This window comes from Ranitomeya imitator, chromosome 1, assembly GCF_032444005.1.
Source record: "Ranitomeya imitator isolate aRanImi1 chromosome 1, aRanImi1.pri, whole genome shotgun sequence".
Lineage (NCBI taxonomy): Eukaryota > Metazoa > Chordata > Amphibia > Anura > Dendrobatidae > Ranitomeya > Ranitomeya imitator.
This window is the reverse complement of record NC_091282.1, coordinates 548,024,353-548,049,869: the sequence shown is the minus strand read 5'-3', so window position 1 is coordinate 548,049,869 and position 25,517 is coordinate 548,024,353. Positions and strand designations below refer to the sequence as shown.

Below are 25,517 nucleotides of genomic sequence, written 5' to 3'. Positions count from 1 at the left end.
ATCGCTGGTCTGACTCTTTGCAGTGCACTGTGTCAGATCAGCGATCTGACAGGCACAGCATGGACACTTGCAAGCGCTTGCTCTGAGCAGGCGCTTGCAAGCCACTTCCCTGCAGGAACAGGAAGCAGCCCCGTGGCCATATTGGATCTGGGGCCTGCAGGGAGGAGGAGGTAGGAACAACGCTATCACATCGCGTTGCTCCGAGGGTCTCAGGGAAGCACGCAGGGAGCCCCCTCCCTGTGCAATGCTTTCCTATACCACCAGAGCACTGCAATCATCTTTGATCGCAGTGTGCCGGGGATAAATGTGCCAGGAGCGGTCCATCACTGGGAATTAAGTCCCAGGTCACCGCGACGGGATAGTACGTCATGTACGTCACCCTACCCGTGCCCTCAGCTCCGCTAATGACCTCAGGTTAGCATCCTCAATAATCAGAACCTCCCACTCCCGTCTCCAAGACTTTACACGTGCTGCGCCGATTCTTTGGAATGCACTACCTAGGTTAATGCGATTAATCCCCAATCCCCACAGTTTTAAGCGTGCCCTAAAAACTCATTTGTTCAGACTGGCTTGCTGCCTCAATGCATTAATGTAACGATCCCTGTGTGGCCTATTTAAAAAAAAAAAAAAAAAATGTTCTCATTCACTTTATGCAGTTAATAGCCCTCTGTGTCTGTACTGCTACATACTTAGGCAGTTAACTGGTTCATGCAGCTTTACATGAACACCCGAGCCTTACACTATGGCCGGTCCGAATAACTATAGCATTTGTTACCATCCACCTCTCGTGTCTCCCCTTTTCCTCATAGTTTGTAAGCTTGCGAGCAGGGCCCTCATTCCTCCTGGTATCTGTTTTGAACTGTATTCCTGTTATGCTGTAATGTCTATTGTCTGTGCAAGTCCCCTCTATAATTTGTAAAGCGCTGCGGAATATGTTGGCGCTATATAAATAAAAATTATTATTATTATTATTATGGGATTAAGGGGTTAAATCATAGAGATATGTCACACAAAATACTTAATAAGTAACATTTCCCACATGTCTACTTTACATCAACACAAATTTGTAACCAATTTTTTTTTTCATTAGGAAGTTATAAGGGTTAAAAGTTTACCAGCGATTTCTCATGTTTACAGCACAATTTTTTTTAGGGACCACATCACATTTGAAATCATTGTTAGGGGTCTATATGATAGAAGATACCCAAAACGTGGCACCATTCTAAAAACTGCACCCCTCAAGTTGCTCAAAACCACATTGAAGAAGTTTGTTAACCCTTCAGGTGCTTCACAGGAATTTTTGGAATGTGGGAAAATATGAATACTTCACTATTTTTTCCAAAATATAAAAAAAATTTATTCTGGCTGTGTTTTTATTTAACCTATAACAAATATAGGATTAGTAACAGACAGTTGTCTTATTGACACCTTTCCATTACTAAGCCGTGGGCTTGATGTCATCTTACAATACAAAGGTGACATCAACCCTACAACTATTACCCCACTTGCCACCGCTACAGGGCAAGTGGGAAGAGGGAGGCTTTGTGCCGGTTTTGCTGGTTTTGGTGCACAAAAATAAAGTTGCATCATGTCTTTTTGGTGGCGCACTAAACTTTATCAGCATGCACAAGAAACAATATAACGGCAGCAAAAAAGTACAGCAAAAACGTAACTTGTGAACATAGCCGCACAGCATTTCATGCAGCCGCACGCTCCGCTCCTGAGTGACGGCAGCAATGTTGGGTATTAACATGTGAGACTCGGCTGTATTTCTCGCATGTGTGATCCTGGAATAACCTTTGCACTCACTCATTAGATGTATTAATATAAAAGATAGCCTGGGGTCTGCTCATTGCGCCTAATGTGCATGTGAAGTTACAGTCTAAAAAAAACCTATTGGCCAGTGAGAAAATGGTAAGATATCTACATTTTAATAAAGATTTTGATATGAAAAAAGAAAAACATCCAAAACTCTGATTTAAGCAATAGGTCATTTTTTGATGACACATTCCCTTCAATCTCTTCCCACCCTCCGATGTAGAGTTACAGCACTGGCAACTGCGTTCTTAATGGCAAGTGCTTTACATTCACAGCACTGATTTAACCGTTTAATACCCACTTTAATAACCTGGTGCCGGTGATTACATATTACAACTCCTGAGAACCAATTAATTGTGCTGTCACCATCTTCCAAACCAGTAGTATAGTAAATAGTGACAGCAAAAAAGAAGGCAAGCATCGCTGTCATGAGCACATGCTTCATGGAGTATATTTTAAAGCAATAGTCTTCAACCTTTGATTGCCAATCTGTTGCAAAATTATGACTCCCAGCATGCCCAGTCACTGGCTGTCTGGGCATGCTGGGAGTTGTGGTTTCCCAACAGTGGGAGACCACTAATTTAGGGCACATATGGTAAGTAAAGTTGCTATACTAGAATTCCTAGTATGTAAAACATGGGGAACACCAATGGCCAGATAGTATGATTACTGTGGAAATAATATTATTATTTGTTCTAGAGTTTCTCCTATCTAATTGTCTTTTCTGTGGCAGTTGAAACACTTCAATTAAGGCATGGACAATTAATCCTTCAGAGGGACTATGACCGGCTAAAAGAGAACTGCGACCAGACAAATACCACACTTGCAATCAAACTCTTTGAAGCCACCTCCGAGAAGGAGAAGTTTCAAAATGAGAAGAAGGACCTGCAAACCCAAGCAAAAATGTTACAGGCTGTTTGTACAAATATAAACCAGAGGTTTGACAATGAACTTGACCGTATGAGAAATCGCTTTTCTAGCATCATCAGCTCCAATGAACCTATCCATTATTCAAAATGCTGGAACATTGATGGCGAAATTAAAAATAATATAGACCAAACCATAAGCAGGATGAAGCAAGATGTGAACAACGTCATGTTTGAGAACAGTCAGCTGAAGACGGACAAAGACCGACTCACCGATAGCTTTCAGAAGTGCAGCCAAGAAAAGATGGCTGTAATTGCAGAGAACAGTAATCTGTCCAAAGAAAAGGGAGAACTGGGAAAGCAGTTGTTTGATAAAAAGGAAGAACTTTCAAAGTCTTACTCAAAATATATGAAAAAGGAGGAAGAACTGGAGACCTGTCGTAGGACACAGGTAGGTGGCCTCTAATGTGGGTGGTAACTGCATGTACAGCAAAGGCGCTGTCACTACAAACAGCTGACTGATGGGACTGCTGAATGCCAAGCCCAGCTGGTCAGCCAGAGGTGTCAGAGACAGTGGCTACGGCGATACTTCCAGCTGCAAACCATCTATTTAGCAGTGGTGGTTTAGGGTATTGTGGCATTGTACTATTCACTATTCACAATGAGATAATGCCAAGCCCAGCTGCTGTTAAAGGTAGCTATCAGCAGAAATGACCTATTGTTTAAATCAGACTTTTTGTATTGCATGTATTTAAAAAAAAAATTGTCAATTTTTTTCTTACTAAAAAAAAAAATTAAATTTGAAATGTTGTAATTTTCATACTGTCCACTGGGGCTTTTTTAGACTCTTAAGGGGGAGTCACACATAACGATATCGTTAACGATATCGTTGCAACGTCACGCTTTTGGTGACGTAGCAAAGATCCCGCTAACGATCTCGTTATGTGTGACAGTGACCAACGATCAGGCCCCTGCTGGGACTTCGTGCCCGTTCAGGAGGAGTTTACAGGAGCTTTCTTATAAGTAGACACAGGAATACAAGGACAGTTAACACCTTTATACATAGCTGATAACTAAAGGTACTGTCACACTAGACGATATCGCTAGCGATCCGTGACGTTGCAGCGTCCTCGCTAGCGATATCGTCCAGTGTGACAGGCAGCAGCGATCAGGCCCCTGCTGGGAGATCGCTGGTCGGGGAAGAAAGTCCAGAACTTTATTTCGTCGCTGGACTCCCCGTAGACATCGCTGAATCGGCGTGTGTGACACCGATTCAGCGATGTCTTCGCTGGTAACCAGGGTAAACATCGGGTAACTAAGCGCAGGGCCGCGCTTAGTAACCCGATGTTTACCCTGGTTACCAGCGTAAAAAAACAAACAGTACATACTTACATTCAGCTGTCTGTCCCTTGCCGTCTGGTTCCTGCAATGACTGCTGGCCGTAAAGTGAAAGAAGAGCACAGCCACAGCGGTGAGTCACCGCTGTGTGACTCACCGCTGTGCTGTGCTTTCACTTTCACTTTACGGCCAGCAGTCAGTGCAGGAACCAGACGGCAAGGGACAGACAGCTGAATGTAAGTATGTACTGTTTGTTTTTTTACGCTGGTAACCAGGGTAAACATCGGGTTACTAAGCGCGGCCCTGCGCTTAGTTACCCGATGTTTACCCTGGTTACCGGGGACCTCGGGATCGTTGGTCGCTGGAGAGCTGTCTGTGTGACAGCTCTCCAGCGACCAAACAGCGACGCTGCAGCGATCCGGATCGTTGTCGGTATCGCTGCAGCGTCGCTTAGTGTGACGGTACCTTAAGGGTTTACCAATCACAATAGGGGACGTCACGGCTGCCTCTGCTCACCCCTCTCTGCAAGTTATCATTAGACATCTCAATACAAAAGATAAGAGCTATTGTAGCTATGAACATAGTGTTGTTTCCAGAAACATAAGGAAGTAGGAGTCTAAAAATGCCCCTGTGGTCAATGTGAAACAGGAAAGAAAAAAATGGCAAAAAAAAAAGACATTAAACGCAAAAACTTAATTTAAGCAGTGGGTAATTTCTGATGGTAGTTTTCTTTGGAGTAGACAGGAATATGCCAGGACAAAACGATATGATCATGGCAAACCTATTGGCAGTCGTTTAATGGCCATTTAATGACTGAAAACACTTCTGTGCACACAGAGCAATCGTTAATTCAGTCGTTTTGTGCACATAGAATACCATGTTACCAGCATCACATCTATCTACACAGGTCATTTTTAAGTCAACTTAAAAATCATTGCACCCAAGGCTGATAATTGGTGACAAACATTTATTTCCTGATTCAGCCTGTCGAAACAGTCATTTAAATTGCTTAAAGGGACTCTCTCAGCACAGAATGACTGTTCAAAGAAATTAAAGGCGCTTGGTGCACCATGGCGGGGCCAATCAGTTATATTCACCTTCCCACCTGCTTGGTTTCCATCTATCTCTGGCTCTATGGCGCCTCAGCTGTCAATCATAATAGAGGGGGAGGAGACTGAGGGACAACGAGCAGGTGGGAAGGTGTATATAAGTGGTTGGACCGGCCATGGTGCACAGAGTGCTTGCACTTAGTTTGAGCAGCCATTCTGTGCTGACAGAGTCCCTTTAATGTAAAAATGGAAGCAGCATTAGTAGTGGCATTAAACCCCCTTAACATAACTGAGCACCCTGGGTGCTGATAGTCTGATTCCCGCCAATCTGATTGTTACGCTCAGGGACCAGGAAAGCGAGATAAGTGGACCCACTGGACCGAAACAGTGAACCTCCCCAGGACGAGTGGACCAGGTGGACCGCCCCCTATACAGGGAGCGTTAGGAGCAGGCCCAGGGGAGACTACTGAACGGCAGCCGGCACCAAAGTACAAGGAAAGGAAAAGGTCAGGGCAGGGACGACGGAAAAGAGAACGAAGAAGGAGAAGCGGAACGGGTAACGGGAACTGACAAGACAGACAGAGAATGGAAGGACAAACCGGAAGACAGGATGGAGACACGAGACCACGGAAGCGCAGGAGACGATGGCGGAAGGACTAGGCAGAGGATCTGGAACACCGGGAAGAAACGAAGGTACAGGAGAACAGGAGCTGCAAGGGAAGCACGGAGACAGTTAATGATTAGGGTTGAGCGAAACGGGTCGAAATTGTTCAAAAGTCGCCGACTTTTGGCAAGGTCGGGTTTCATGAAACCCGACCCGACCCCAGTGGGGGGTCGGCCATGAAGTCGGCGATCTTTTGAATCTGGAATCGGAATTCCGATCCCGATTCCCGATATGTTTAAGATATCGGGAATTGGTATCGGAATTCAGATTAAAGTGTAAAATATAGAATTAAAATAAAAAATATTGCAATACTTACCCTCTGACGCGCCCTGGTACTAACCGGCAGCCTTCCTCCATCGAATCCGCGCTTCTAGGACCTTGCCGTGACGTCGCGGTGACGTCGCGGCTTGTGATTGGCCGCGCGGCCGCCCATGTGACCGCTCGCGCGGCCAATCACAAGCCGCGACGTCACCCGCGACGTCACCGAAGGTCCTGGAAGGGCTGATTCTTAGGAAGGAAGGCTGTCGGAAGGAAGCAGGGCGCTTCCGAGGGTGAGTATATACCTAATAGGAATATACTCACCCTCGGAAGCGCCCTGCTTCCTTCCGACAGCCTTCCTTCCTAAGAATCAGCCCTTCCAGGACCTTCGGTGACGTCGCGGGTGACGTCGCGGCTTGTGATTGGCCGCGCGAGCGGTCACATGGGCGGCCGCGCGGCCAATCACAAGCCGCGACGTCACCCGCGACGTCACCGAAGGTCCTGGAAGGCTGATTCTAAGGAAGGAAGGTTCCCGGTTAGTACCAGGGCGCGTCAGAGGGTAAGTATAAGGATATTTTTTATTTTAATTCTATATTTTACACTTAAATATGGATCCCAGGGCCTGAAGGAGAGTTTCCGCTCCTTCAGACCCTGGGAACCATGGAAACCCAATGCACTGCATTGGGTTTCGAGTTTCGGCCGACCCCGACTTTTTTATAGGATCGGCCGATTTCACTCGACCCGACTTTTCCAAAAGTCGGGTTTCGTGAAACCCGACCCGATCCTATAAAAGTGAAGGTCGCTCAACCCTATTAATGATAATACACAGAAACGAAAAGTCAGAGACAAGCAGCAGGGAGAACGTAAGGTATGCTAGGAAGCGAGGGAGCCAGAGGCATTTGCCAGAAAACAAATGACAGACAGGCACAGCCAAAAGGAAGAGGCGGCCTTAAATGCAGAGTGGCAGCGTACCTTCCGGGTCATGGTCCTCCAGGACCACAGAGAGCAGGGGAAAGAGTGTCCAAAGAAAAAGGCAGAGTGCGCATACAAGTGCTCCCAGTAGAGGGTGCTGTGGACGCGCAGGAGCGCTGCTAGTAACGTCAGCGCTGCCAGCGAGACACAGGGCTGACCGGAGCAGGGAAGGCAGAGTGCGCGTGCGCAGGACACCCTAGTGCGCGCGCGCCCGACAGGAAGCAGGAGCCGGGAGAGCAAGCAGAGAAGGCGGCACTGGAACAGGAGCGCGCCGGGACGCCGAGGAGCGGTAAGTAAAAGCGGACAGCAGGGGCCGCGGCGGTGATAATGGCGACCTGACAGTACTCCCCTCCTTACCTCCGCCCTTTCTAAGACCAGAAAGAAATCTAGCCAAAACTCGAGGAGCTTGGATGTTCTTCCGAGGCTCCCAGGATCTCTCCTCTGGACCAAAACCCTTCCAGTCTACCAGAAAAAAGGTCCTCCCCCTCACTCTCTTCATGGCAAGGATGTCCTTAATCTCAAAAACATCATTAGCGGAGACCGGCCGGGAAGAAGGCACAGTAGAGGCATGAAACTGATTGAGAACAAGTGGCTTCAGAAGGGAAACATGGAAGGAATTAGGTATGCGTAGCGAGGAGGGCAGCTTTAACTTGTAGGAGACATCATTAATACGGGTCAGAATCTCAAAAGGCCCAATATAACGAGGACCCAATTTACGAGAAGGAATCTTTAAGCGAACAAATTTAGAGGATAACCATACCCTATCACCGGGATGATATAACGGAGGGTCTAGGCGCCTCTTGTCAGCATGTCTCTTCATTCTGTCTCGCGCAAATTCAAGAGCGGTCTTGGTCTCCTGCCAGATCCTGGAGAACTCCGCGGACAAAAGATCAGCCGCCGGCACCCCCGAGACAGGAGGAACCGGTAGAGGTACACCAGGATGTTGACCGTAGACGATAAAGAAGGGCGACTTGGAAGAAGATTCACTGGGATGGTTGTTGTATGCAAATTCTGTCCAAGGAAGAAGATCAGACCAGTCACTGTGATGTGCATTGGAAAAATGACGAAGATAAGTTACCAGAGTCTGATTGGTGCGTTCCACTTGACCGTTGGACTGAGGGTGGTAGGCAGAAGAGAAGTCAAGTGAGATGTTCATATATTTACAGAGCGCTCTCCAGAACCGAGATGTAAACTGAACTCCTCTATCCGAAACGATATGTTGAGGAAAGCCATGAATACGAAAAATATGGCGGACAAAAATTTTTGCCAGTTCAGGTGCAGAGGGTAAACCAGATAGGGATAAAAAATGAGCCATTTTGGAGAACCTATCCACAACAACAAGGATGACAGTGCAGCCGGAAGAGCGAGGCAAATCGGTGATGAAATCCATTGCAATGTGTTGCCACGGAGCTGAAGGAACTGGCAGCAGATGAAGAAGTCCTGAGGGCCGTCGTCTAGGAATCTTGTTCTTGGCACAAGACGGACAAGAAGCAACAAAATCTTGAACATCCTGGGAAAGAGTCGGCCACCAGTAGTAGCGGGAAAGAAGCAAGAGCGTCTTCTTAAGACCGGCATGACCAGCAAACTTGGAGGCATGGCCCCAACGTAAAACTCGCCTTCTGTTGCGCTCAGAGACGAAGGTCTTGCCCGGAGGCAGCGAAGACAGATTGACGGGAGCTACTACGATGACCTTGGAGGGATCCAGAATATGCGAAGCCTCTTCCTCTGAGTCGGTAGGCAAAAAGGATCTGGAGAGAGCGTCGGCCTTAAGATTTTTATTGCCAGGACGAAAATGTAACTCGAAATTAAAACGAGCAAAGAAAAGGGACCATCTAGCTTTCCGGGAATTAAGTCTCTGAACCGAACGAATATAAGCTAGATTCTTGTGGTCCGTATAGATCCTGAACGGGTGAACAGCTCCCTCCAAAAGGTATCTCCACTCTTGTAGAGCCAACTTTATGGCCAATAACTCCATGTCACCAATAGAATAGTTTCGCTCAGAAGGAGAGAAGGTCTTGGAAAAGAAACCGCAGGTGACAAATCGCCCAGACGAAGATTCTTGAGACAGTACTGCCCCTGCTCCTACTGCAGAAGCATCCACTTCGAGAATAAAAGGTTTATTGACTTCAGGACGATGAAGTACGGGAGCTGTGGAGAAGGCTTGTTTCAAAGAAAGAAAGGCATCTTCAGCTTCAGGGGTCCAGATGTGAGGATCGGATCCCTTGTGAATCAAGGAGATGATGGATTTGATTAGAGAAGAAAAGTGAGGAATGAATTGTCGGTAGTAATTCGCGAAACCGACGAATCGCTGGATAGCTTTGGTACCAAGAGGACGTGGCCAGTTGAGCACGGCGGAAACCTTTTCCGGATCCATGCATAGACCAGAGTCGGAGATAATGTATCCCAGGAAAGGAAGAGATGACTGCTCAAAGGCGCATTTCTCGATCTTGGCGAATAGACGATTCTCCCTCAGACGCAGAAGAACAAGACGAACGTCCCTTCTGTGAGTAGACAGGTCAGGAGAATAAACGAGAATATCGTCCAGATATACCACCACGCAAGAATACAAAAGATCACGGAAAATGTCATTCACAAATTCTTGGAATACCGCGGGGGCATTGCATAAGCCGAAGGGCATGACGAGGTACTCATAGTGACCATCTCTGGTGTTGAAAGCGGTCTTCCACTCATCTTCGGAACGAATTCGGATAAGATTGTAGGCCCCGCGAAGATCCAGCTTAGTAAAAATTCGAGCTCCCCGTAGCCGATCAAAAAGTTCAGGAATAAGAGGCAGTGGATACTTGTTCTTAATAGTAATACAATTAAGACCACGGTAGTCGATGCAGGGACGGAGGGTTCCGTCCTTCTTCTTAACAAAAAAGAAACCTGCACCTGCGGGTGAGGAGGACTTCCGGATGAAACCCTTGGCCAAATTCTCCTGAACATACTCGGACATGGCTTGAGACTCAAGAAGATTCAGTGGATAGATTCGTCCTCTGGGTGGAGTTGAACCAGGAACGAGGTCGATCGGGCAGTCATATGGGCGATGCGGGGGCAAGTTCTCCGCTTCTTTCTTATCGAAGACATCAGCAAAGGAGTGATAGGCTGAAGGCAAACCTGCCGGAGGAGAAGTAGACATGGATGACCTTAAAGGAAGAACAGGACGTAGACATTTAGTTTGACAGGAATGACCCCAACGGAGGACATCACCAGAACGCCAATCTAAAACTGGCTCGTGTATTCTTAACCATGGAAGACCCAGGAGAAACGTATGAGATAAAGATGGCAACACGTAGAAGGCAATCTTCTCCCGATGTAAAGCTCCGATTTGCAGTTCCACTTCTTCTCTGACCAAAGTAACGGTCTCCTGCAAGGGCCGACCGTCAACTGAAGCTAACTGCCGAGGAGACTCCAAGGATCTGACAGGAATTTGAAACCTACTGACCGCCTCGAGTTGAATAAAATTTCCAGCCACTCCAGAATCAACATACGCTACTTTAGAAAAGCGAGCGGAACCGATATGCAACTGAACTGAAAGAGTAAAAGGTAGAGAGGAATCACTATCACCCAGGTAAGCCTCCCTTACCTGACCTAGGCGAAAGCGTTTCCCGGCCTCACCGGACAGGAACGCAGAAGATGGGAGGCACTGCCACAGTAAAAGCAGAGACCCTGTGCCAGTCTCTCCTTACGACGCTGCTCCGCCGGCTTGATACGGTCCACCTGCATAGGTTCAGGAGCAGATACCACAGAAGGAGAGACTTGAGGAGAGCGAGGAGGACTGCGAGAAGATAGGACTGGACGAGGCGGTCTCCTCTCCCTGGCCGATTCACGGAGACGTTCCTGAAAACGCAAGTCAATGCGGGTCGCCAGGGAAATCAGATCCTCCAGAATTGTAGGAGTGTCTCTACCCGCCAACTCGTCCTTAATTCGACCAGACAGACCGCGCCAGAAGGCCCCAACCAAAGCCTCATTGTTCCAGCCCAGCTCGGACGACAAGGTACGAAATTGAATGGCGTACTGGCCGACAGAAAGAGTACCCTGGCGGAGACTAAAAAGAGACTCGGTAGTAGAAGCCAACCGTCCCGGCTCATCGAAGACCTTACGAAAGGTCTCTAGAAAAGAAGAGAGTTGGGAGACGAGAGGATCATCACGTTCCCAAAGGGGGTTAACCCAGGCCAGGGCCACACCCTCCAAGTGAGACACAATAAAGGCCACCTTAGCTCGGTCAGTGGGGTATTGTTGTGGCAGAAGTTCAAAGTGCATCAGGCATTGGTTTAGGAAACCTCGACACAATTTAGGATCTCCCCCGTATCGCGGCGGCCTAGCCAGACGAGGAGGAGGGTGCGAAGCCGGAGCCTGGGCAGGGGCTGAGGTGGCAGTTTGAAGGGCGAGCAGACGATTATCCACAGAAGCCATGTAACTCAGTATGTGGCCCTGGGTATCATGTTGCTGGGCGAGCTCTTGCTGGAGACTGGCCAGCTGGGTTGCGCTCCCCGGGTCGGAGGGTTGAAGAGCAGCTAAACGGGACTCCATAGATTTAAGAAAACCCATAATCCGGCTTTGGTTCTCCCGTAAAAACAAGAGTTCCTTTTGGGTGGAAGCAGAGGTACCAGCGGGATCCATGGCCTGTCTGTACTGTTACGCTCAGGGACCAGGAAAGCGAGATAAATGGACCCACTGGACCGAAACAGCGAACCTCCCCAGGACGAGTGGACCAGGTGGACCGCCCCCTATACAGGGAGCGTTAGGAGCAGGCCCAGGGGAGACTACTGAACGGCAGCCGGTACCAAAGTACAAGGAAAGGAAAAGGTCAGGGCAGGGACGACGGAAAAGAGAATGAAGAAGGAGAAGCGGAATGGGTAACGGGAACTGACAAGACAGACAGAGAATGGAAGGACAAACCGGAAGACAGGATGGAGACACGAGACCACGGAAGCGCAGGAGACGATGGCGGAAGGACTAGGCAGAGGATCTGGAACACCGGGAAGAAACGAAGGTACAGGAGAACTGGAGCTGCAAGGGAAGCAAGGAGACAGTTAATGATAATACACAGAAACGAAAAGTCAGAGACAAGCAGCAGGGAGAACGTAAGGTATGCTAGGAAGCGAGGGAGCCAGAGGCATTTGCCAGAAAACAAATGACAGACAGGCACAGCCAAAAGGAAGAGGCGGCCTTAAATGCAGAGTGGCAGCGTACCTTCCGGGTCATGGTCCTCCAGGACCACAGAGAGCAGGGGAAAGAGTGTCTAAAGAAAAAGGCAGAGTGCGCATACAAGTGCTCCCAGTAGAGGGTGCTGTGGACGCGCAGGAGCGCTGCTTGTAACGTCAGCGCTGCCAGCGAGACACAGGGCTGACCGGAGCAGGGAAGGCAGAGTGCGCGTGCGCAGGACACCCTAGTGCGCGCGCGCCCGACAGGAAGCAGGAGCCGGGAGAGCGAGCAGAGAAGGCGGCGCTGGAACAGGAGCGCGCCGGGACGCCGAGGAGCGGTAAGTAAAAGCGGACAGCAGGGGCCGCGGCGGTGATAATGGCGACCTGACAGTGATATTGATGTCATATGCTAATCATTTAACATACACGTGGGATTAAACTTAAAGGGGTTATCCAGGACTTTTTGTCATGCAAGTAGTTACTATCTGCCTGTGTGTTCGGCCCAGCGCCAGCTCAGAGCGATCACAGACAACTCACAATTCTCCTGCTTCATGGAGATCGGCGCCGGGCACAATAGGTAGGTAGTTAGCAACTACTTAGGCCCATGAAAAAAATATAGTCCATGATAACCTCTTTAAGAACTCTGACGCTCATTTTTTTGGAGACAAATCTTTCATAAATCAAGGCATATATTTGTCCCCTTGTGGCGTAAAATTAAAATGAAGAGATTAGTGGCAATGCATTACGACTGGTATAGTAAACAACAGTCTAAGTGAAGCCGTCGCTGAAGCACACTGACCCGATTCATTAAGTGAATGAGGTGCGTTTGGTACCCAGCGCACGTTGTTACCAGAAATGCGTGCCAGTCATGGGGCTGGTGTACATTTGTGGAGTAAGTTATGCCACTAGAATGGTGTACCTTCTGATGAATCTGATGGGTGGGCATGACCACTTTATTTGGGGATTGATTCTCCTACCACTAACTACTTGACTTTCCTCACTCCCAAGGCTAATTTGACTAGCTCACTGGCATCGCTGTAACAAAAGTTTATTCAGAGAATTCCATCTAAACATACTATTTCCTTTAGCTACATATTGTTATACCCTATTTTTGCTTCCCAAAATTTCAAAAGATGAAATATATTTAATTTTTTTTTAAGCTTTCTACATAGATTTCGAGAAAAAAAACTATAATGTATTTTGAAGTTTACATGTCTCAACACGCTTATTAATATAAATTGAATAAATACATTTACTATTGTCTTTATTTTATTTTTAATTTAGACTGGGGGACGCATGCCTGGCATATTTCCAAGAAATTAAATCTAGGTAAGTATATCATATGTACAGGGCTGGCTCCAGGTTTTCATGGGCCCCGGGGAAAAGAGTAGCCCCTTTAATACTTACCACGATTTATGATGCACAGATACGGCAGTAAAATATAGATATAGTACCATGCCAAAAGATTTCACTTACTACTTACAATACATGAGTGATGTCTTTTGTAAATTCTACAATGGCTCAGAAACCGGTGAATCATCGCAGCGCACAGTGCACACCCCGAAGATTCAAAAGTCTGCAATCACACAGAGTGACTGCAGACTTTTAATGTTAGAACAGACAGTATAGTCCTCCATACAATATTATGGGCACCACATAGTCCTCCATACAGTATTATGGGCACCACATAGTCCTCCATACAGTATTATGGGCCCGATATATTGCTCCATATACTATAATGGGCCCCATATATTGCTCCATACAGGTTAATGAGCCCCATATAATGCTCCATACAGTATAATTGCCCCATTTAATGCTCCATACAGTATAATAGGCCCCATATATTGCTACTATAGTATATAATGGTCAGATATAGTGCTCCATACATTATAATGGGCCCCATATAATGCTGCATACAGTATAATGGGCCCCATATAGTGCTCCATACAATATAATGGATCCCATATATTGCTTGTATAGTATATAATGGTCACATATAGTGCTCCATGCAGTATAATGTGCCCCATATAATGCTGCATATAGTATAATGGGCCTCATATAGTGCTCCATGCAGTATAATGGGACCATATATTGCTCCATACTGTATTATGGGCCCATATAGTGCTCCATACAGTATATAATTGACCCATATATTACTCCATACAGTATAATGAGTCCCATAAATTGCTCCTTACAGTATAATGGACCCCATATATTGTTCCATACAGAATATAATGGCATCATATAGTGCTCCATATATTATAATAGCCCCATATATTGCTCCATACAGTATAATGGTCCTATATATTGCTACATAGATAAAAAATAAATAATCAAGTACTCACCTCCCCTTAGCTGCTGTGGTCTTATGACTCTCTGCAGTGCTCAGGACAGAAGGCGACTCACGGGCCCAATATTGTGTCGGTGTCCACGACGGCAAGTGGGTCTCCAATTCGTCCAGGGCCCTGGCACTTGCCCAGGTACACCGGGTGGTGACGCCGGCCCTGAATATGTATGATACAGTTAACAGGGCAGCTTAAGAATTTCACTATAAAGTTAACAAAAGAAACTGGAAATAAATTTTAGTAGAATTTACATTAATTTCACACAAAAATATGGTAGGGCTAGATCCTGTTTTTATAGTAACTGGGACTACTTGAACTGGTCCAGCCAAACAAGCCTTACCTGAACAGTCTGCCTTTGACTGACAGTTAAAAATAGCAATAAAAAAAATTCAATAAATTTGGGGATTCAGAACCCCAACATGTTGTGACAAAACACATACCAACAGTACAGGAGAATTTAGTCCTAGTATATACAGCGTATGTAGGATATATGGAAATAGTGTTATAAAGAGGAATCTAGATGATTATCTGTGTTCCCTTCTGTGGGATTTGATGCTGCTCTACACTCAAAAGGAAGTAGTGTATTAAAGTGTTTAGCAACACAAAATTTACCAAATAGACAGAATCATATTAGGCGGGCTGTGGGAAAGGAAGCGCTTTGGAGCTTCAGATTAGGTTTTAATAGTACCAACGCGTTTTGGCGCCAGACCAGCGCCTTTCTCAAGGTCAAAAGACTAAATAGCAACACACGATAAATCTACAACTATAGATGAACCCACCACTATAGATGATTCCATCACTGTAGATGATTCCACCACTATAGATGAATCCGCCACGATAGATGATTCCATCACTGTAGATGATTCCACCACTATAGATGAATCCACCACTGTAGATGATTCCACCACTATAGATGAACCCACCACTATACATGATTCCATCACTATAGATGATTCCACCACTAAAGAGGTTAGGGCTAGATCCTATTTTTATAGTAACAGGGACTACTTGAACTGGTTCAGCCAAACAAGTCTTACTTGAACAGTCTGCCTTTGACTGACAGTTAAAAATAACAATAAAAAATTCAATAAATTTGGGGATTCAGAACCCCAACATGTTGTGACAAAACACATACCAACAGTACAGGAGAATTTAGTCCTAATATATACAGCGTATATCGCATACATGGAAATAGTGTTATAAACAGGAATCTCGATGATTATGTGTTCACTTCTGTGAGATTTGATGCTGCTCTACACTCAAAAGGAAATAGCATATTAAAGTGTTTAGCAACACAAAAGTTACCAAATAGAGAGAATCATGTTAGGCGGGCTGAGGGAAAGGAAGTACTTTGGAGCTTCAGATTAGGTTTTATTAGTACCGACGCATTTTGGCACCAGACCAGCGCCTTTCTGACGATCAAAAGATTAAAAAGCAACACAAGATAAATCTATAACTATAGATGAATCCACCACTATAGATGATTCCATCACTATAGATGATTCCATCACTGTAGATGATTCCACCACTATAGATGAATCCACCACTATATATGATTCCATCACTATAGATGAATCCACCACTAAAGATGAATCCACCAACTATACATGATTCCACCACTATAGATGAATCCACCACTATACATGATTCCACCACTATAGATGAATTCACCACTATTGATGATTCCACTATTATAGATGATTCCACCACTATAGATGAATCCACCACTATAGATGATTCCACCACTATAGATGATTCCACCACTATAGATGAATCCACCACTATAGATGAATCCACCACTATTGATGATTCCACTATTATAGATGATTCCACCACTATAGATGAATCCACCACTAAAGATGAATCCACCAACTATACATGATTCCACCACTATAGATGAATCCACCACTATAGATGATTCCACCGCTATAGATGATTCCACCACTATAGATGAATCCACCACTATACATGATTCCACCACTATAGATGAATCCACCACTATAGATGAATACACCACTATAGATGAATACACCACTATAGATGAATACACCACTATAGATGATTCCACCACTACAGATGAATCCACCACTATAGATGATTCCACCACTACAGATGAATCCACCACTATAGATGATTCCACCACTATGCAAAGTAACGTAGAAACATAGTTTTTAAGGTTAAAGAAAGACTTTTAGTCCATCTAGTTCAACCCATAGCCTAACCTAATATGCCCTAACATGTTGATCCAGAGGAAAGCAAAAAAAACCATGTGGCAAAGAGTGAGCTCCACATTGGGGAAAAAAATTCCTTCATGACTCCACATACGGCAATCAGACTAGTTCCCTGGATCAACGCCCTATCAAGGAATCTAGTACATATAACCTGATGATTCACCACTACAGATCCACCACTATAGATAAATCTACCACTATAGATTAATCCACCACTATAGATGATTCCACCACTATAGATGAATCCACCACTACAGATGGATCCACCACTACAGATGAATCCACCACTATAGATGAATCCACTACTGTAGTTTATTCCACCACTATAGATGATTCCACCACTATAGATGAATCCACCACTGTAGATGATTCCACCACTACAGATGAATCCACCACTATAGATGAATCCACCACTATAGATGAATCCACCACTACAGATGAATCCTCCACTATAGATGATTCAACCACTATACATGATTCCACCACTATACATAGTAACATAGTAACATAGCTATTAAGGTTGAAGGAAGACTTTAAGTCCATCTAGTTAAACCCATAGCCTAACCTAACATGCCCTAACATGTTGATCCAGAGGAAGGCAAAAAAAACCCATGTGGCTCCACATTGGGGAAAAAAAATCCTTCCCGACTCCACATATGGCAATCAGACTAGTTTCCTGGATCAAGGCCCTATCAAGGAATCTAGTATATATAACCTGATGATTCCACCACTACAGATGAATCCACCACTACAAATGAATCCACAACTATAGATGATTCCACCACTACAGATGAATCCACCACTATACATGAGTCCACCACTGTAGATGAATCCACCACTACAGATTAATCCACCACTATAGATGAATCCACCAATATAGATGATTCCACCACTACAGATGAATCCACCACTATAGATGATTCCACCACTATAGATGATTCCACCACTACAGATGAATCCACCACTATAGATGAATCCACCACTATAGATGAATCCACCACTGTAGATGATTCCACCACTATAGATGATTCCACCACTATGCAAAGTAACGTAGAAACATAGTTATTAAGGTTAAAGAAAGACTTTTAGTCCATCTAGTTCAACCCATAGCCTAACCTAATATGCCCTAACATGTTGATCCAGAGGAAAGCAAAAAAAAACATGTGGCAAAGAGTGAGCTCCACATTGGGGAAAAAAATTCCTTCCTGACTCCACATACGGCAATCAGACTAGTTCCCTGGATCAACGCCCTATCAAGGAATCTAGTACATATAACCTGATGATTCACCACTACAGATCCACCACTATAGATAAATCTACCACTATAGATTAATCCACCACTATAGATGATTCCACCACTATAGATGAATCCACCACTACAGATGGATCCACCACTACAGATGAATCCACCACTATAGATGAATCCACTACTGTAGTTTATTCCACCACTATAGATGATTCCACCACTATAGATGAATCCACCACTGTAGATGATTCCACCACTACAGATGAATCCACCACTATAGATGAATCCATCACTATAGATGAATCCACCACTATAGATGAATCCTCCACTATAGATGATTCAACCACTATACATGATTCCACCACTATACATAGTAACATAGTTACATAGTTATTAAGGTTGAAGGAAGACTTTAAGTCCATCTAGTTAAACCCATAGCCTAACCTAACATGCCCTAACATGTTGATCCAGAGGAAGGCAAAAAAAAACCCATGTGGCTCCACATTGGGGAAAAAAATTCCTTCCCGACTCCACATATGGCAATCAGACTAGTTTCCTGGATCAAGGCCCTATCAAGGAATCTAGTATGTATAACCTGATGATTCCACCACTACAGATGAATCCACCACTACAAATGAATCCACTACTATAGATGATTCCACCACTACAGATGAATCCACCACTATACATGATTCCACCACTACAGATGAATCCACCACTATAGATGATTCCACCACTATAGATGATTCCACCACTATAGATGATTCCACCACTATACATGATTCCACCACTATAGATGATTCCACCACTTTAGATGATTCCACCACTTTAGATGATTCCACCACTATAGATGATTCCACCACTATAGATGATTCCACCACTTTAGATGATTCCACCACTATAGATGATTCCACCACTTTAGATGATTCCACCACTTTAGATGATTCCACCACTATAGATGATTCCACCACTTTAGATGATTCCACCACTATAGATGATTCCACCACTTTAGATGATTCCACCACTATAGATGATTCCACCACTTTAGATGATTCCACCACTATAGATGATTCTACCACTATAGATGATTCCACCACTATAGATGATTCCATCACTATAGATGATTCCACCACTTTAGATGATTCCACCACTATAGATGATTCCACCACTATAGATGATTCCACCACTTTAGATGATTCCACCACTATAGATGATTCCACCACTATAGATGAATTCAACACTATTGATGATTCCACTATTATAGATGATTCCACCACTATAGATGAATCCACCACTATAGATGATTCCACCACTATAGATGATTCCACCACTATAGATGATTCCACCACTATACATGATTCCACCACTATAGATGATTCCACCACTTTAGATGATTCCACCACTTTAGATGATTCCACCACTATAGATGATTCCACCACTATAGATGATTCCACCACTATACATGATTCCACCACTATAGATGATTCCACCACTTTAGATGATTCCACCACTATAGATGATTCCACCACTTTAGATGATTCCACCACTTTAGATGATTCCACCACTTTAGATGATTCCACCACTATAGATGATTCCACCACTTTAGATGATTCCACCACTATAGATGATTCCACCACTATAGATGATTCCACCACTATAGATGATTCCACCACTTTAGATGATTCCACCACTATAGATGATTCCACCACTATAGATGATTCCACCACTTTAGATGATTCCACCACTATAGATGATTCCACCACATTAGATGATTCCACCACTATAGATGATTCCACCACTATACATGATTCCACCACTATAGATGATTCCACCACTATAGATGATTCCACTACTATAGATGATTCCACCACTACAGATGAATCCACCACTATACATGATTCCACCACTACAGATGAATCCACCACTATAGATGATTCCACCACTATAGATGATTCCACCACTTTAGATGATTCCACCACTATACATGATTCCACCACTATAGATGATTCCACCACTTTAGATGATTCCACCACTTTAGATGATTCCACCACTATAGATGATTCCACCACTATAGATGATTCCACCACTATACATGATTCCACCACTTTAGATGATTCCACCACTATAGATGATTCCACCACTTTAGATGATTCCACCACTTTAGATGATTCCACCACTATAGATGATTCCACCACTTTAGATGATTCCACCACTATAGATGATTCCACCACTTTAGATGATTCCACCACTATAGATGATTCCACCACTATAGATGAATTCACCACTATTGATGATTCCACTATTATAGATGATTCCACCACTATAGATGAATCCACCACTATAGATGATTCCACCACTATAGATGATTCCACCACTATACATGATTCCACCACTATAGATGATTCCACCACTTTAGATGATTCCACCACTATAGATGATTCCACCACTATAGATGATTCCACCACTATACATGATTCCACCACTATAGATGATTCCACCACTTTAGATGATTCCACCACTATAGATGATTCCACCACTTTAGATGATTCCACCACTATAGATGATTCCACCACTTTAGATGATTCCACCACTATAGATGATTCCACCACTTTAGATGATTCCACCACTATAGATGATTCCACCACTATAGATGATTCCACCACTATAGATGATTCCACCACTATAGATGATTCCACCACTTTAGATGATTCCACCACTATAGATGATTCCACCACTATAGATGATTCCACCACTTTAGATGATTCCACCACTATAGATGATTCCACCACTTTAGATGATTCCACCACTATAGATGATTCCACCACTATACATGATTCCACCACTATAGATGATTCCACCACTATAGATGATTCCACCACTTTAGATGATTCCACCACTTTAGATGATTCCACCACTATAGATGATTCCACCACTATAGATGATTCCACCACTTTAGATGATTCCACCACTTTAGATGATTCCACCACTATAGATGATTCCACCACTATAGATGATTCCACCACTATAGATGATTCCACCACTATACATGATTCCACCACTATAGATGATTCCACCACTATAGATGATTCCACCACTATACATGATTCCACCACTATAGATGATTCCACCACTTTAGATGATTCCACCACTTTAGATGATTCCACCACTATAGATGATTCCACCACTATAGATGATTCCACCACTATAGATGATTCCACCACTATAGATGATTCCACCACTTTAGATGATTCCACCACTATAGATGATTCCACCACTATAGATGATTCCACCACTATAGATGATTCCACCACTTTAGATGATTCCACCACTATAGATGATTCCACCACTATAGATGATTCCACCACTTTAGATGATTCCACCACTATAGATGATTCCACCACTATAGATGATTCCACCACTTTAGATGATTCCACCACTATAGATGATTCCACCACTATAGATGATTCCACCACTTTAGATGATTCCACCACTATAGATGATTCCACCACTATAGATGATTCCACCACTGTAAATGGCAGTAGCTAGTATTATAAATAAAATGGCACTGTATTAATAGCTGACTTTTTCTTTTTTTATGCAGATGTTTAAAAGATGCAAAGAAAGGTGTTCTGCTCACAGAAAAAAAGATGCTTACAACAACCCTCAGCAGTTTTGTAATTGCAGAAGTCGAGTGTTATTTTTTGCTTCACACACCAGTAACCACACAGTAACATTCATAATTTAGAATAAAATTCATCAACCCAGGAAAAAAAAAGTTACATAAAATTGTGTTGTATTGTATTGTTTAAGGGTTAAAAATTATATAAATATCTTTCCATTAATATGTTTATTGTTTTAGTAAACCACAGAATGTTGTCAATGCATGTATCCCAATTACTAAGTATTTTACTAATTCATCATTGAAGATGATTGTATTTTGTATAGGATGTTGTGTATAGAATTTCACAGATGTCTTGTCTTTACTAGACAATGAGCTCACCGAGGCAGACCCCAATTCATTATCATGACAAAATGCCCTGAGAAATGGTACAATGGAATATGTATCAATTTTACTAAAGTGAATCTGTCAGCAGATTTTTGCTATGCAATCTGATGTGGGGACAAAGATTCCAGTAATGTAGCACTTAGTTTACTGGGTGCAGTAGTTTTGTTAGAATAATAGATTTCTCTGCTGCAGCTCTAGCAGAGGTCAGAAGGTTGAGTCCTGTGTAACCCCCCACTGCTGATTGCTGTTTTCTGGATACATTGCATATTGACAGAATGCTGCAGATCAGCACTGGGGGCATAATTGGACTTGGAGGCACGAGGCAGTTTGTCCTGCAGTGATAATCTCCTGCTGATAAAATACTAATTTTATTTACACAGTCTAGTATATGACACACTGCTGAAATCAGGGTCTCAGCCCTACATCACTATGCCCTCAGATTACATAGTGAAAACTTGTTGACTGATTCTCTTTAAAGCAGTTGTACCTACTGAATAACAGCAAATCAGGTTTACCTTCTTCTGTCAGTTTGCTAAAAAGTTTCTTACAGCTTAAAGCTGGCCATACACATTAAATGACATCGTTTGGCCAGAAATCTCGCTCAACTCTCCCATACACATGAGCACTCGACGAAGTCACCAACAGACATGTGCCGGCAGCTTATCTCTGGGAGAGCAAAGTGATCAGTCCAAAATCGGACAAGCCCAATCAACGTCTGCACATGGTGCACTTATATAGTGTTGATATCAGATTAGTCAAATGTGTATGGGGCGCCATCTCAATCTGCTTTAGCGACTCTGGAAAGTAGTGACCCAAGTAGTGCCACTCTGTTCTCTTCAGAACGACAAATAACTGGGTGGTGATTGATTGACCCCTTTGTACAGAAACTCATAGTATGTGTTGTACAATAGACTTGGTGATGCAGCATGGAGGTGTTAGAGATGGAAACCTTGACACAAGTGTGAGTAGAGAATCATTCTTTAATATTCCAGAAATGTGTATGTTATTTCACCTCACACTGTAAGAACAGGAATTAATCTGATTTATGAATATGGAAGGTAACGTTTAATATGCTTGTACAATATAGCCACAGAAAGGTAGCTGGAAGAAAGTCAACATTTTCTGTCGATTTTTCCTGCAGAGTGTGTTGTTAAAGGTTTTTTCTGATATATACAGAACAGAACGATAGCCAATACACATAGTAGTATGGCTATAAAAATTCAACTGAAAACTGTTAGGTTGGGCTGGTGGTGTACTCTGGCCACATCTGCCAAGACTCTCTGCTGACGGTGACACAGCTCGAACGGGAACTAGAGAAATGTATATCAGAACAGGATCCTTTTGGCCTACATTTGGGTGGGTTTGAATTACGGTAATATAGGTCATTACATTCTTGACGTTGGTGTTGTCAAAACGGATATAGACTATATCCAAAACTGTGAAATACCCAAGCAGATATACTTGCCATACAAGTATCTACAAAAGAACATTAAAAAATTAAATTCCAACAGAAGGAAATAGCAGCTGGTTACGGTGTGGAAACGATAATAAATCAAAGAAACAGATGAAGATTCTAGGTCAATTAGAATCTCGACAAACTGACAGAAAGGTGATTGCTGTATTGGTAATAGGTGATAGCACCAAACCATTGCTTTTACTTTGAACTCATTTTATGACCAAGTATAAGCCGATAATATTAAATGTTCGCACATGTAATGTGGGTTTGATACATTTGTTACAAAGATTAATATAAAATGCATACCTTTGGGACATTTTTTATACTGAACTGCATACATTTTGGACTAAAAAAAATGTAAAATTGGGTTGTATTAAACATTTTGCACCATTTAACTGATCTTATCTAAGAATCTGTTAGTGAGTCGTTCTGAGGAGATAGTTTGTTAATTTTTTATGTGTCTTTTTCGGAATGCCACTTGGTTGATTTAGGACTACAAATTATATCAAAGTTGAGCTGAATTTTGAGCTCAGTAATCAGTGGAGAAAAGCTCAGAAAAGGACAGACAATGACAGGCTCAGACTAGCCCACAGGGGAACAGGTGAATTTCCCACTGGGCACCAGTACAGGAGTGGGCCTGTATGCGCAGTAGCTGGCCTAATATATTTGTTTCACTACATCGAGACAAAAGCAGCATGTCAGTTTACAGCTGCTAACTACCTGCCTGTTTTGCAAGGCACCGATCTCTGCCGGCTAAGAGCGATCACAGACTGCTCCTCCTGGCAAATCTGTGGATTCTGGTGACATCACGTCGACAGAGCAGCTCCTTCTCTTCCACTACGCTCTGTTTATGGGGTGTTACTGCCGACATTATGATGATTGACAACTGGCTCCCCATTGCAGGGAACCGACTGTCAAGCAGTATGATGTCGGCAATGACCCCATTGAAAGAGCGGACCAGAAGAGGTAGAGTTGCTCTGTTGACGTGAGGTCAAATGAAGCAGGAGAGTCACCACCTGGCCCATTAGAGATCGGCGCTAGGCAGAACAGGCAGGTAGTTTGTAATATGAAGGGAGATAGGGAAACAAAACTCCAAACAGTGCTAACTTTTTCATGAAAAATCAAATTGCAGAAATGATTTTAGTCTAAAATACATGTATCTAAGTAAAGAGAAATGACCCCAATAGCGTCCATATCCTTTAAGCTGAAACAAAGACAAATAACTTGAATTGTTTCATTTATGTTTTTGATTTATTCTGGTTTTGGATTTAAAAAACGCATTCAAAGCTGCACTACGGTCTTATCTGCAAATTGTAATGATGTCCTTCTGTATATAATGCTATAGACACGCCATAGCTGAGCTTAGTTTATCTGCGATATCACAACAAAGCTCCGAAAGCATTAGCTTACTCTGAAGGAACTCGCCCAAACGAACATCTAACCAAGAGCACCGTTTTCTGTGAAATCGTGTTCCTCCCTGCTGCCAAGAACTTTCCTGGACACTTCTTAGAAACTATGTACGGTGATTAATACACTCATTATTACAGGAAACCCTACTGTTGGCCTCCGTGTGCTGCTCTTGTTTTCTTAGCAGGCGACATGAACGCACGTACATTGTTCTTTTTGTAAATATTTCTTTTACTTTTGCGGATATAAAAAGTAAATGCTCAAGTTATTGCTGTCATTCCTGATTGTGGTCATGATTTAATGTCTCGGGAAAGACCTGAAATAAACACAGCCGTAAGGGTGGGGAAAAGGTCATATTGGAAAAAAAGGTGATGTGCCCTGAAAGCTGTTTAGATGATAAACTGGTGAATTGGTGAAAAAAAAAAAAATTTTCCTGATTTGTTTATCTTTAAAAAAATTACAATATTATTAAACTTTTAGTTTTTTTTATTTTTTAACCCCACTCGCGATCATCACAGCGCACACACAATTGCTGGTATAATAAATATACTGCAATACATGTTAACCCCTGATGCCCAGTAACCCATTGCTACCCCGCCAATGGGGTGACAGAGGAAGCCTAAAAAAGTCAAATAATGTATGTGCATTTTACATGCCATCAACATTTACCTCCATAATGTAAAAATGTAACAGCACTAGATTGAAATGTAGTCC

The 25,517-nt window shown here is 43.5% G+C and overlaps 1 protein-coding gene across 1 annotated transcript in view; it reads left to right on the top strand.

Moving 5' to 3' along the window:
- PLVAP (plasmalemma vesicle associated protein) overlaps positions 1-25,080 on the top strand; it is a 52,404-nt gene extending 27,324 nt beyond the window's left edge. Inside the window, exons 3-5 of the mRNA XM_069767689.1 lie at positions 2,552-3,135; positions 13,397-13,441; positions 21,536-25,080. Of these exons, the coding sequence (XP_069623790.1) occupies positions 2,552-3,135; positions 13,397-13,435 (623 nt within the window). The 3' untranslated portion in view covers positions 13,436-13,441; positions 21,536-25,080. The remainder of the gene's footprint in view (positions 1-2,551; positions 3,136-13,396; positions 13,442-21,535) is intronic.
- Positions 25,081-25,517: the final 437 nt, after the last annotated feature.